General features: G+C 44.3%; 1 protein-coding gene across 1 annotated transcript in view; it reads left to right on the top strand.

Annotated features, from left to right (window-relative positions):
* The first annotated feature begins 730 nt into the window (after positions 1-730).
* Positions 731-14,244, top strand: part of MBD2 (methyl-CpG binding domain protein 2) — a 69,168-nt gene continuing 55,654 nt past the window's right edge. The window contains exon 1 of the mRNA XM_068993782.1: positions 731-1,281. Coding sequence (XP_068849883.1) covers positions 731-1,281 — 551 coding nt within the window. The remainder of the gene's footprint in view (positions 1,282-14,244) is intronic.

Below are 14,244 nucleotides of genomic sequence, written 5' to 3'. Positions count from 1 at the left end.
GGATTCAGGAACTCTGGTCGTTTTATGGGGACGTTAGAGGTAAAATCCTGTAGGAACTGGAGGGAACTTTCCGGGCTGTCATTTCCCTTCCTATGGCCTTACAAAGTTCTGGGATGATAATAAATCTAGAATTCTAAAGTTCTGAAAGCCGGACTCTGGAGGCTAGTGATACTCTGCTATGAGGACACTTCAACTCACTCCAACAACCTGAGCTCCCTGGCAAGCTATGACGTCTAGGCAGGAAAAGGTATCTCCTGTTCATTAAATGAACAGTCGAGGTGGTAAATATAAAATAAGAGATACACTTTGTTTGTTGCTCATTAACTGGGAAGCAGACGTAGGTGAGATTGCACCGTGAGCGAGGGTAACCCACTCGAAACAAAGGAACCACAGGCCCCCTAACGTCTCTCCGCCTGCAGCCCCGGGCCTCGACCACGCGCTGCGTGGGGGCGGGGGGCCGGAAGGGCGCGGCCGGAGGAGCGGTGGGCGGGGCCGCGGGAGGGGGCGTGTCCTCGAGGAGGCGGGGACAAGATGGCCGCCCGGGCCTCTCGGAGGACCTGAGAGGCGATGGCGGAGGCCCCGCCCCCCGGCGGGAGGGCCGCTCTGTGCGCGCCCGCTCTATGATGCTTGCGCGCGTCCCCCGCGCGCCGCGCCGCGGGCGGGGCGGGTCTCCGGGATTCCAAGGGCTCGGTTACGGAAGAAGCGCAGCGCCGGCTGGGGAGGGGGCTGGATGCGCGCGCACCCGGGGGGAGGCCGCTGCTGCCCGGAGCAGGAGGAGGGGGAGAGCGCGGCGGGCGGCAGCGGCGCTGGCGGCGGCTCCGCCATCGAGCAGGGGGGCCCGGGCTGCGCGCTCGCCCCGTCCCCGGTGAGCGGCGCGCGCAGGGAGGGCGCGCGGGGCGGCGGCCGTGGCCGGGGGCGGTGGAAGCCGGCGGGCCGGGGCGGCGGCGGCGGCGGCGTCTGTGGCCGTGGCCGGGGCCGGGGCCGTGGCCGGGGACGGGGCCGGGGCCGGGGCCGGGGCCGCGGCCGTCCCCCGAGCGGCGGCGGCGGCCTTGGCGGCGACGGCGGCGGCGGAGGAGGCGGCGGAGGAGGCGGCGGCGGCGCCCCCCGGCGGGAGCCGGTCCCTTTCCCGTCGGGGAGCGCGGGGCCGGGGCCCCGGGGACCCCGGGCCGCGGAGAGCGGGAAGAGGATGGACTGCCCGGCCCTCCCCCCCGGATGGAAGAAGGAGGAAGTGATCCGAAAATCTGGGCTCAGCGCCGGCAAGAGCGATGTCTACTACTTCAGGTACCGCCTTGGGGGCCGGCGGGGTCAGCCCGGGGTCGGGGGGTCGAGCTCTGACCTGGGCAGGGGGGTGTCAGCAAGACAGCGGAGGGGCCCGGGGCGGGCCCGCCCGATGATCGAAGGGGCCCGGACCCTTGGCTGAGAGGTGACCACTCCCCCGCAACCCCCCAGTGCAGTGACAGCTACAGCGTCCTAATGGTGCGAGCCCCTCGGAGGGCGTCTCCACGGAGTAGGGTCCTGGGGAGTGATGGTTTGCGGCGGGGGTGGGAAACAGGGTTATTCTGTCAGGGATGACTGGTCCACCGAAGGGTTAAAAGAAGGTGCAATTCATCGAAACTATAAAACCAGGCACTGTTGGCTGCCGTCCCAAGCCCGTCCCAGATTCATCATCGCAAAGAGTGTTTAATCACGCACACGTGGAAGAAAGGAGCCATCTATGACAGTAAACCAGGTTTTAGTTACTTTGTTGGGATCCCCGGGGAAGTGTCATCCAAAGTCACTATTGGGGATGCCTGTAGTTTTCTTGGAACCGCCCTTGTTGTTGCAGAATTGACTCTCCTTTGGAAGCAGACACTGGTCAGTTGTCAGGCTCCTCGACCAGAGTGTGTCCCCCCAGGGGACATTTGGCACTGTCTGGGGACGTTTTTGGTTGTCACACCGTGGAAGGGGGCTGCTGCTGACATGTAATGGGTAGAGACCAGGGATGCTGCTAAACATTCTGTAATACACAGGGCAGCCCTTACTGCAAAGAATTAACTGGCCCAAAATGTCACAAGTGCGGGATTGAGAAATCTTTGTCCGAACAATGAAAGGTTTTCAGCTTGATGATGAATCCTGTCGTCATGCTGTCCGTGTCGTTAGTTTGGATGACCCAGTAAGCTCAGGACAGGGTCTGTGGCTCTTGATACCAGTGGAATTTTCTTAACAAATTTGCCAACTTTTCTTATAAACTGTCCCATTTCTAGAAGAGAACATAAACATGTTATACTCAGTGGCTTGGAGAGCAGCGTTTGTGGGTTCATTGAATCATTTTCACAGACTATGCAAAGGTGTTGGAGTAGTTGTCATCTGCCATTTAACCATCAGAGTGTGTTAGGAAGGATTTCCTGTTTTCTGACATCAAGTAGGTTTGATTCATTACCCCTGGGAAAAAGTGTGTGTGTGTGTGTGTGTGTGTGTGTGTGTGTGTGTGTGTTATAACACACACACAAAATACCATGTTTATGAATTGAGAATACTCTTAAATAGATTTAAGAGGTTAAAAAATATATACATGTATATGTGCATACGTGTACATGTATACATACATCCAAGTATGATCACTACTGGCATGACATGTAAATATACAAACATGTTCCTGATGATTGCTCAAATGAATGGATGAGGAATTTTAGTAAAATTGTTTCACCTATTCAAGTAAAAAAAATGAAAGTGGTGTTATTAGTTTATTTTGACATGTAATCTGAGACCATTCATCTTGAAATCTTAAGTGATGCTTAGAAAGCTTATTTTAAACATATAAAGGCGATAATTGTGTTTTGTATTTCCCCATCATTACATATTAAATTATACTTCGGTAATACTAAGTTATTTTGGAGCAAATTGTTATTCCTCTCAGGCTCACTTGTTTCATGTAGTGCTTTTCACTATTGTTCAGTTTTGCAGAGTCTTTCATTAACAGCGCCTTTTGTTTTCTTTCTAATCAAGTAGCATGCCTGCACTTCTTCAGGTGAAGTCTGTTTTGATGTCTTGTAGCCAGTGATGTTTGACAAGAATATTCCGTGTCTGGGTTGACCTCCTTGAGGAATGGGTGACTAGTCTGTTCTCAGTAGAGCATCTTCAGCTTTGAATTTCACCCCTTTTGACTTTTTCCTGGGATATGCTTTGCTTGGTTTTGGGATGATGTATTTGTTCAAACTAACTTGGTTCCTGCAGAGCTTTTTTTGTTGCAGTTCTTGCAGCGGCTGGAAAAGTTGTTTCAAAAAGGCACATTGTGTGCTCACCTTTTTGTATGGGTGTGTCGTCAATTTTTGGCTTTAAGTTTTTAATAGTAATAGATTATGATAGAAAAACTGGTATAATCAATTTAAAAGTCTCTGTATGAGACAGTGCAGAATGATGTGCTGTTTTTTGTCTGTGCCAAATGAAAACACACGTCGAACAGATTGTGCCACACGCACTTAGTTCAGGGCCGGAGGGAGTGTTGTCTGTCGGTTGTCTGCCTACAAAGCCTAGTTATGCTACAGGGTTTCCTTCTGAGAGGTTACGAGGCAGGAGGACGCAGACAGTGTGATGTGACGCCTGTGATACAGTGCTTCCTCTGACTTTGACTTCTGCTTTCAATGATGGATGACGGAAGTTACCTACTCATATTAAAGGTGAACACGTAGGGCTTCCTTGCCGGTCCAGTGGTTAAGACACTGCCCTTCCACTGCAGGTGGCCTGCCTTCCATCCTTGGTCGGGAAGCTAAGCTCCTACATGCTGCGTGGCGTGGCAAATAAAAAAAAACAATGAACACGCTATTTTTCAATCCACAGTGTCAGTGCTTTGTATATTAGCATCCCCATATACATGCTACTCATTAAACAACCAATAGCTCACAAAGTTCTGGCCATTATCTGTTAATACGCAGGTTGCGTTAACTCTTCCGTTGGTAATATGAGCACCTGCACACAGTTCACACAGATTCTAATAATGCTAACTCCTGATTTAGCTTGCCCCTGGGGAGATTAATTTAAACAAATCTGTGCTTGTTAGCCGAGGGGGTGTCTTACACTTATTAATCGGACTTAAATTAAGCTCATTCGAGAAAGCCTCAAATTTTGATAGAATTTTTCTTTTTTTTCCCTCTCTGCTGAGATTGCCAGGTTCTAATAGGAAGGTGTGCCTCTGGTTGCCAGTTAAGCAATATAGTTATGTCTTCTGTCAGGATAACTGGTAGTGCTGGGGCAGTTTGTATATTATCATCGAAAGTTTGTTTCCTGAAAGGGTGTGGCTTGAGCAAGTGTTGGATCTATTGGTAGAGTTTCTGAAAGGGAAACACATGAAAAAGTCCCTTGAAAAAGTTCATTGTCATCATAAGAGCCGATTATTTCAACGATACTTTTCTTACTGGTCTACTTGATTCCTGTCACTTCTAGCTTTTGGTTCTGTGAACTTGCAGATTTGTACTTTTTGAAATATCATTTTCCTTGCCAAAGGAACCTTTTAGTAGCTGCCTTATGTCTTTTTGAAAATCAGTTGTCTTTTTGTGCGGACTGTGTCAATATCTTGTTGGGTTCTAGACTACTGGTTACACGTAGGTTAAAGGCCTGAGAGAGTAAACAGCTATAGCTGCCGCCATAAAGTATGATCTGGTTGGGTATTGGAAACAAAATAGTAACCGTTTTTGACTCTTGTATCAAATTATGATGCATTTACACCAGATCAGTTCTCTGAAAAGATAAAATAGAACCAGAGGACATTTGAAATAATCACCAGGGAGCAGGTGCGTGATGAGAGACTAAAGAGATTTCACCTTGATCTGGAAAGAAGAGGACTCAGAGGCAATATAATTGAGAGCTTTAAGTCATGAGTGAGATGATGAAGGTAGGAGGCTCTAGGGAAGGCAACAGGGCCCAGGGGTGGAGATGCCTGGCGTTGGTACCCACCTCTGCAGTTGCCGACGCAGCCTCAAGCATGTCACTTACTCCCCAGGGCTGTGGTTTCTCCGTTTATGACGTGGATAGTGTGACTGTACCTGTACCTCATAGTGGACTCAATTCTAGAACACTAAAATATATAGCTCTCTTAAAACTTTGCATACATTTAAGGACTAATTAGAGGAAAATTAACTTATTAACTCAAGTTCATTAACTCCAGTTGTATGGACGGAACATATAAATAGGTTTTAAAAAGTGTATAGGGATATCTCATTTGTTGTGAAAGGCTGGTATGCTCTTTGAAGCCATGAATTCTGAATCATTGAGGATGTCAAAGTTCAAATAGGGCCTGTCTGTCCTTTTTTTTTTTTTGTCTTAAAAATACAGACTCTTCCACATAGTCTTTGTAGAAGAGTCTTGGAAAAAATCAGCTCAGTGGACCAAGGGTCACAGTTCTTAATTGAAGTCTCATTGGTGTTCAGTAAACTGTAATGTATGGATGTGAGAGTTGGACTGTGAAGAAAGCTGAGCACTGAAGAATTGATGCTTTTGAACTGTGGTGTTGGAGAAGACTCTTGAGAGTCCCTTGGACTGCAAGGAGATCCAACCAGTCCGTTCTAAAGGAGATCAGCCCTGGGATTTCTTTGGAAGGAATGATGCTGAAGCTGAAACTCCAATACTTTGGCCACCTCATGTGAAGAGTTGACTCATTGGAAAAGACTCTGATGCTGGGAGGGATTGGGGGCAGGAGGAGAAGGGGACGACAGAGGATGAGATGGCTGGATGGCATTACCGACTCTATGGACGTGAGCCTGAGTGAACTCTGGGAGGTGGTGATGGACAGGGAGGCCTGGCGTGCTGCAATTCATGGGGTCGCAAAGAGTCGGAGACAACTGAGCGACTGAACTGAACTGAAATTGTCATTTGTGACATTTTCTTTCTGGTCATCACCATGGAGTTAAATGTGGCGTCTCCTGTATTACTGTCTTATTCATTTCCCTAGAACGGGTCTTCCTCCCCGCCCCCCAGACCTAGTGCTAAACACACAGATACCAAATAAGTGTTTACCCATTGATATGACACTTAAAACCGTGTGAAACAAGGCTTGAAGGACTTCCTGGCCTTTGCTTTGTTACTGTGCTGTAGGGTTATCTGCATTTCACAGGTGGGGAGTTAGGCCAGGGAGGCTGAGTGCTGTTTGAGGTTGTACCGCTAGGAGGTGCAGGGCTAGAATCCTGACTCGGGTGCTTCAACCCCCAACGACTCCAAACCACCCTGCACTGCTGCCTCGAGAGACCCCGAGCTGTATCCTCAAACATTGCTACTTGGGCTTCCCTGGTGGCTCAGCCTGTAAGGAATCTGCCTGCAATGCAGGAGATGTGGGTTCAATCCCTGGGTTGGGAAGATCCCCTGGAGAGGGGAGTGGCAACCCACTCCAGTATTCTTGGAGAATTCTATGGAGAATGCCATAGATAGGAGCCTCGTGGGCTACAGTCCGTGGGGTTGCGAAGAGTCTGGCAGGACTGAGCAGCTAACACTTTCACTTTCAAGTATTGCAACATCTCATGCTTACTCTACTTTGTTAAGCTTGCTGTACTACTAAGCTAACGTGTTTATTTACTGTTATGCTTGCATCCTGAAGTTGATAAGGGGTACATTTTACGTCCTATTTTGTAGTGAAGCCATTGAACCGAAAGAATCTTCCAAGTTCTATGTAATATTGAAGGGGGAAAAAGTGGAAAAATTGTGACGAATTAAGCAAAAAAAAGCTTTGTTACTTTCAGAGTTGAGACACAGTTGAAATATACTACAGACCAATTTTTTTTAAAAAAGCATTTTTTCCCTGGGTAATAGAAGTGACCATTTTGTTAAGAAATATTTCGTTTTCTTTTTCTTGTTCACCCTAGGATTGCCCCTCTTATTTATCAGATATTCCAATAGGCAGTGCATTACCTAAGAAGCCTTTTAAAAGCTTTCACTTAAACTGGAAGAAATCACATTGTAACTTGCAGGCTCAGTGTGGTTTATGAGATAGTTTTATATAGTTCCTGCAAAAAGCTTTATTAGTTTCTTTCAGAATTGAGACCCAGTTGAAATGTACTACAGATAAAAAAAAAATCCTTTAGCTGGAGAAAGAAACAATATGCAATATTTATTAAATGCTTATAGCATAATTGAAGGTTTGCCTTGCTTTTAGTTTCTTGATAATGCTTCTTATCAAACTAATGTTAGCTTTTTCTGATTGAAGCCTGGATCCAGAAATAATGTAGAAATATAGAAAGCCTAGGCATGGTGGAAATTGTGCTTGGATACTTCTTTCTCAGCTGTACCGTCACATCTTTTTGTGATGCGCTAGAGGGATTTTTGTTAGGTTGCAACTTACCATCTGTCCTGCATCTGATTTTTAGAGTCTGACATGCAAAGTCTCACCTGCCAGGAGGCTCATAATACCTGTAATGGAGGAAATACTTAGCTGAAAAGGAACTGATACACATACATTCTAAAAATAATCTCTAACAGAAATTGATATATGATCTTTTTTCAGATTGCTTTTAAAATTTCACTTGGGAGATTTAGTCACTATTTTTTTCGTAATTTAATTGGCGAAACAAGCAGGCGATTTGCAAAGCTGGTGGTGACTTTTTTGTTTTGTTTTTTACATTTTATAGTGGGACTAATAAAGATTCATAAACTTTAGCTTGTGTTTGAGGTTTCTCAGACCTGCAGGATGAATTAGAAATAAATCATTGGCTCTTTTTTCATGCACTTACTGTTTGAGTTGATAGAAATTCTCCTTGCAGCTCTTGTCTCTTGGTCTTTTGTTGGTGTTTGCCATTGCCACTAAGGAATAACTAGAAATTGAAAATGAAGTTTAACTTAATTTACTTCGTAAAAACTAAAACTTCTCAAGGAAGGAGAATAGAACTATGAAATAGGGTGAAATTTGAATAATATATGTGTATCTTTTGATTTTGCCTTATCTCACTATAAATTCAAACTCATTTGTTTGCAAACTGAACTATATATAAGCAGTAAGTAAATGCAAATGATAGTAAATATAATTTAAAATTAGATCCTAAAATCGAATACTTATCATTTGTCAGGAACAATTGTTAGTGATTTACAAATGTTAGAAAGAAAAGCATCATCCTCTTGATGATTTTTGAATAATGTATCTTCGAATTCTTTTCCTTTTCTTTTTATACTGGAAGGATCCATAGATTAAAGCAAAGATGAATGTCTTTAGAATTATTTTTAACATGTATGCAGTGATGTATGTATCTCTTAAAAAAAAGAAAGATCTTTTCTGGAGGCCCCTGGCGGAAATGGGCAATATAATACAAAAGTGGACATGTGAAATACATGTTGCAACTTTTTACTCTTAGATGCTACAGACTGTAAATTTACTATGTCAGATTACCATAGCAGTTTCTAAATGCTTTCTTTTTACTTCTGTCCTTACTTAAATACTGTGTTTGAAGTAAGTCTGTCTATAAACTCACTTGCCTAGGACTGGCTTAATAGAAAAGTAGGGGCTCTGAATCAGAAGACTGGGACTTGAGTCTTGCTTTACTGTTTTAATGTGGACAGATTTTTAAACTTCTGTAAGCTTCCAATTCCTCATCTATAAATCAGGGACAAGAATTCTGCTTCATGGAATTTTTTGAGATTAAATGAAAATACGTGTAAGGCATCCGGCATATATAGTAAGTGGTCAGATCAGTAAAACATTAGTTCCTTTCTCTTCACTTAATTACCCAACATAAATAGAAGTAATTACGTGAAGATTCCCAGTATTTTATTGTATTTTGAAATGTGAGTAGGGTAGAGGTTATACATGTTCATAAGAGTTTTAAAAAAATATTCCATATTTCCCCCGATCATAAAAATAACCCATATTCAGTGTGGAAAATTGAGAAGATATTGAAGAGTATATAAAGAGAAATGACTGTGTTTATATAGTTCTAAAGAGAATCACTGTTGCTATTTTGATATAATGTTTTGACTTTCATCCTGCTTCCTGGATATGTTTGTCTGTGCACACACATATACACACCCCCACACACGTATTTATGTTCTTTTATAGTTCCTTTCATTTTGGAGGAATCCATAGATTAAAGCAAGGATAGTTAGTGTTAGTTGCTCAGTTGTGTCCGACTCTTTTTAGCCCGTGGACTGTATAGCCCACCAGGCTTCTCTGTCTTCTGAATTCTCCAGGCAAGAATACTGGAGTGGGTTGCCATGCCCTCCTCCAGGGTCTTCTCAACCCAGGGATCAAATCCAGGTTTCCCACTTGGCATGCAGATTCCTTACCATCTGAGCCACCAGGGGATAAACGAACTTAAAATTCTTTTTAACACATATACATTAGTGTGTGCATTTCTTTTACACAGCCTTTCCCAGGGACCCTTAGCTTCTTTTTAAAAGAATAGTTTGTTTTTTGGGTGTTCTTATCTACCTACATGTATTTTTTTTTATTATGGGAAAGTTCAAACATGTGAAAACAAGAGTAGATAAAAAAGTATAATGAGTCCCTCATGTGCTTGTCTACCAGTTTTAACAGTTACCGACTCCTGGCCAATCTTGTTTCATCCCTTTCCCCACCTTTCCCATTATATTTTGAAATGATTTCTAGATGTGTTTAATTTCCAATATTTCCATAGTAGTGTTCAGTCCCCAGTTCAAACAAAATAACCTTTTTTTCCCTTTTTCAGAAAGCGAGTACTCATGGCAGTGGGATGAGATTTTGGGAGAATTCTATATTCATTCATTCATTTTTTTATTTTTTAGTGGCCCACCCTGACTTTTTAACCATGATACAGAGATAATAGAATTTGCTACCAGTCATATACTCTTTGCATATAATTCTTGTTAAATAAATACTAGTTTATGGAATGATTGGTACAGAATTCAAATTCTACTGAAGATCTTTCATACCATTTAAAATTGTGTGGTAATTCCTTAATTACTTAAGTTGAAGGAAAATGTGGAATGTTGTCACATCTATTGAGTAGCCAGATTGTTAATATAATAAATTTTTTCCTTACTGATACTTTAATTCTCCACCCAAAACCCCACCCCAACTGTTAGGGAAATTATTTCATGCTTAAATTTACTTGCCTAGGCTTTTCATATTTTTAAAAAACTTGCTTTTTGATTTTTAGGGAGAATTACTCAGCCTGTATTCTTCAAGGTTTATATTTTAAAATTGTTATTATAGAACATTTCCAACATACATGAAATAGAATTAAATAAACAACTACCAAGTGTCCAGTTAAGTTGTCACCCTTGTTTCATTCATACTCAAATCTGCTACCTCTGACTCAGCCTTCATTGTTTTGAAGCATATTTGACATTCTGTCATTTCATTTCTTAAATAACTACACTTCAGTATGCTATTCAGAAAGGCAGTGGCACCCCACTCCAGTACTTTTGCCTGGAAAATCCCGTGGACAGAGGAGCCTGGTAGGCTACAGTCCATGGGGTCGCTATGAGTCAGACATGACTGAGCGACTTCACTTTCACTTTTCATTTTCATGCATTGGAGGAGGAAATGGCAACCCATTCCAGTGTTCTTGCCTGGAGAATCCCAGGGACAGGGGAGCCTGGTGGGCTGCCGTCTATAGGGTCGCACAGAGTCAGACACGACTGAAGCAACTCAGCAGCAGCAGCAGCAATATGCTATTTGTGAAGATAGAATTTAAACTTGTAGAAGTATTACAGCTATACAGAGCTCAGTATTTCAAACTAGAATCCAAGAGATGCCAGCAGGCAATTCATGATTACTTATGTGATTCCAGTTGTTAATACTTTGTTCTATTAAGGTGTTATGAAAGAGGCATAGGATGGATTGGGCTTCCCTGGTGGCTCAGTGGTAAAGAATCCACCTGCCAGTGCATGAGACAGAGTTCAGTCCCTGGGTCGGGAAGATCCCCTGGAGAAGGACATGGCAACCCCCTCCGATATTCTTGCCTAGGCCCATTGGCAGAGGAGCCTGGCGGACTGCAGTCCATGGGGTTGCAAAAGAGTCTGACACCATTCAGCCACTAAACGACAGTGAGGTGGATTGATGTTTCTGGACTCTTGGGAATTCGGGGTGGAGACATGAATGCTGGACCAAGTGAAAGACATGGTTTGTAGAGAGTTGGAACGCCGAAGAATTGATGCTTTTGAACTGTGGTGTTGGAGAAGACTCTTGAGAGTCCCTTGGACTGCAAGGAGATCCAGCCAGTCCATTCTGAAGAAGATAGCCCTGGATGTTCTCTGGAAGGAATGATCTTAAAGCTGAAACTCCAGTAATTTGGCCACCTCATGCGAAGAGTTGACTCATTGGAAAAGACTCTGATGCTGGAAGGGATTGGGGGCAGGAGGAGAAGGGGATGACCGAGGATGAGATGGCTGTATGGCATCACTGACTCGATGGACCTGAGTCTGAGTGAACTCCAGGAGTTGGTGATGGACAGGGAGGCCTGGCGTGCTGCGATTCATGGGGTCGCAAAGAGTCCGACACAACTGAGCGACTGAACTGAACTGAACTGAAGAGCGAGATCGTTCAGCCTGTTGATTCAGAATAGACTTGAATAAACCAGTGTGGCAGGGGCAAAAGTCACTGGGTAAGAGAAGTGCAAAGTAGGGTTGAAAGGTTAGGAGAGGATTAAATGAAAAAGAATCTCAAATGCAGTGCTGAGATGTTTGGCCCCCTGTTGCTATTGGGTTGAAGTCCATTGAAGGCTTTTAAACTGGACCTGGGGTGATAGTGGTATTTGAGGAAGAGCAGTCTGGAAGATTTAGGAGGCAAAGAGACTAGTGAGTAGAAAGTCAGCCTGTTGTAGTGGTTGAGACTTGAGGTGATGAAGACTTGATTAGGCAGTGGCAGTGGAAATGGAGAAGGCAATGGCAGCCCACTCCAGCGTTCTTGCCTGGAGAACCCCAGGGACGGCGGAGCCTGGTGGGCTGCCGTCTGTGGGGTCGCACAGAGTCGGACACGACTGACGCGACTTGGCAGTAGGAGCAACAGCAGAGGAAATGGAAGAGGAAGGATGGATTCAAAGGTGATTACAAGGGAACTGGATTTAGAGATGGATCAGAGATAGGGGATAATAAGTAAGATGCTAAGTAGAGAACTTCTCCCTGGGACAAACTGTAGAGTGGGGCTGAGGATGCTTCATTTTAGAAAAGGCCTACCCCTAAAGTTTGGGAGGAAAGGAGTCGAGGGGGACTGGGAGCTGACTTTAGATAGATTTTCCTGTGTGTGTGTGTGGTGTGGTTTTGGGGGAAAAAATGGTATATATATTTTCAAATTAATTGGTTTGGCAGTTTTCTGATTGTGCCGAGGTACAAAAAGATCATTTTAATTTCAGAGTTTTAGTCTTAGCTAAAATTTGACTTCTGGAGACGATTGTTGTTTCAAGTTAGAGAAATCTTTCTTTCAATGCTTACACTTTTCTAAGTAACAAGTAAACTTGAACACTTAAAGAGATTTAAAAAAATAGAAAGTTGATTATTTTTTTATTCTCAGCCTTTTCCATTGCTGTAGCTTATAGGATTCTTATTATCCCCTGCAAAGCCCTTCCTGAAGTTACTGGAGAGCGGCGAGCCTTGGATCTTGCTCTTGAGCCCCGACCTAACCGTGTGGCCGTCGCCAGCGTCCCTTGCTGTCTCAGGCCAGTCCGTCTTCCTCGGCTCTGGTTACCGCCGTCCCCACAGGTCATCCTGGTGTGGACTGGTTTGAAGAGATACCTGTGTTTGCTCAGACCTCTGGGCTTCTCACAGTGGTTTGACTGAAGCATCACGATTATCCATGTTACCAGAGTAATGTGAAAACACGTGTTCTGCTCTGCCACTCATTTTCAGAGCGCAGCTTCACGTGCCCACAGTGGGTCTTCAGGAGAATTAATCCTCAGGTCATAGACTGGCAGCCGCCTAAGGGTCTAAGGTGATGCGGACGAGCTGATAGACTGACATGGGAGTACTACTGAGCTTTTTTTTTTTTTTTAATAAATGTATTCTTTTTAAAAAATTGTTTAAGTTTGGTTGTGCTGGGTCTTCGTGGTTGCCTACAGGCTTTCCCTGCGTGCGGCGTTGGCAGCTGCTCCGTTGCAGAGTGCAGGCTTGAGATGCATGGGCCCTAGTCGCAGCTCCCAGGCCCAGGAGCACAGGCTCAGGAGTTGAAGTGCACAGGATTAGTTCTTCCACCGAGTGTGGAACCCTCCTGAACCAGGATCGAACCCGTGCTGCCCGCATTGGCAGGCGGGTTCTTACCTACCATGCCACTGGGGCAGCCTGGGAATACTGTTCAGTCAAGGTGGCCATTCTTTAAGTCTTTCTGAGATCCCAGTAAAGTTTTTTTAGATTTGAAAGTCAGATGCCAAATAAAATTTCTGTCTTTTTGATAATCTATAGTTGGAAACCTCTCAGGTAGAGTTAGGTTTAAGAAGTCCTTTAAATTAAGTGTACTTCAGTGAAAAAAAAGAAAAAGTTTAAAAAAAAAGTTGCTTTAAACAGCTTAATCAAAATGAAAGCAAGCAAAGACATAATTCAAGTGATGGAATGTTCTTATATGAACTGGAAAAATGTAACTCATGCTTTTAATTTTCATTAATAATTACTTTTCTTCAGGGTATTTAGTGGGGAGGACAAGTAAAGGTGAGATCACAGGTCGGCTCAGGAAGGGCAGATCAAGGGGGCAGTTGGTAGGGAATTTTTTTGTGGTTGAAAGTGAAATACTAGTATTTCGTTACTGGGACTAGAAGTAATCGCTTTGGGCAGAGAAAACTGAAAATGACTAATATCCTTCACTAGTCTACTAGAGTTTAAAAAAAAAAGTAATTCCCCTGAGTTGCAGTTTGATGCTTTTAGAATAAAAGCTTAGTCACGTTTAGTCGTGGGGTGTCTGACTGTTAGCTGACAGCAGCCATCTTGGAGAGCACGCAGATGATGGCTTAGTCACTCCAGTGACCCACAGTCGTTTTGTTTATCTAGCCCTGACTTCCTCGGCCACTTGCAGAGTCGTTTTGGTGCTGTGAAGATGGTCCGTACCTGGCCAACAGAATTTCTGTTTGACCTTAAGCTCCCATGGGCCTGCCTTTCTACTAGGCTTGCCTTCGTCTCCTGCAGAGGAAGGTCCCTGGTGTTGAAATCCGCTGGGGCAGCCAGGTTGACTCTCCTTAAAGTCCCGAGCACAAGCTCTGGCAGTTACGGAGAGGAAAACAGCTTGTACAGTATTCTGAAGGCAGCGGTGTGTGAGACCAGTGCTTACAGCTGTGCAGTGCACGTGCTTATAATCTGTACATCAAGTTGTTTAGCAGAATCTTGTTTACCAGT

Source organism: Capricornis sumatraensis, chromosome 21 (genome assembly GCF_032405125.1).
Source record: "Capricornis sumatraensis isolate serow.1 chromosome 21, serow.2, whole genome shotgun sequence".
Taxonomy (NCBI): domain Eukaryota; kingdom Metazoa; phylum Chordata; class Mammalia; order Artiodactyla; family Bovidae; genus Capricornis; species Capricornis sumatraensis.
Note: the sequence above shows the minus strand (reverse complement) of the source record. Positions and strands in the feature narration are given on the sequence as shown.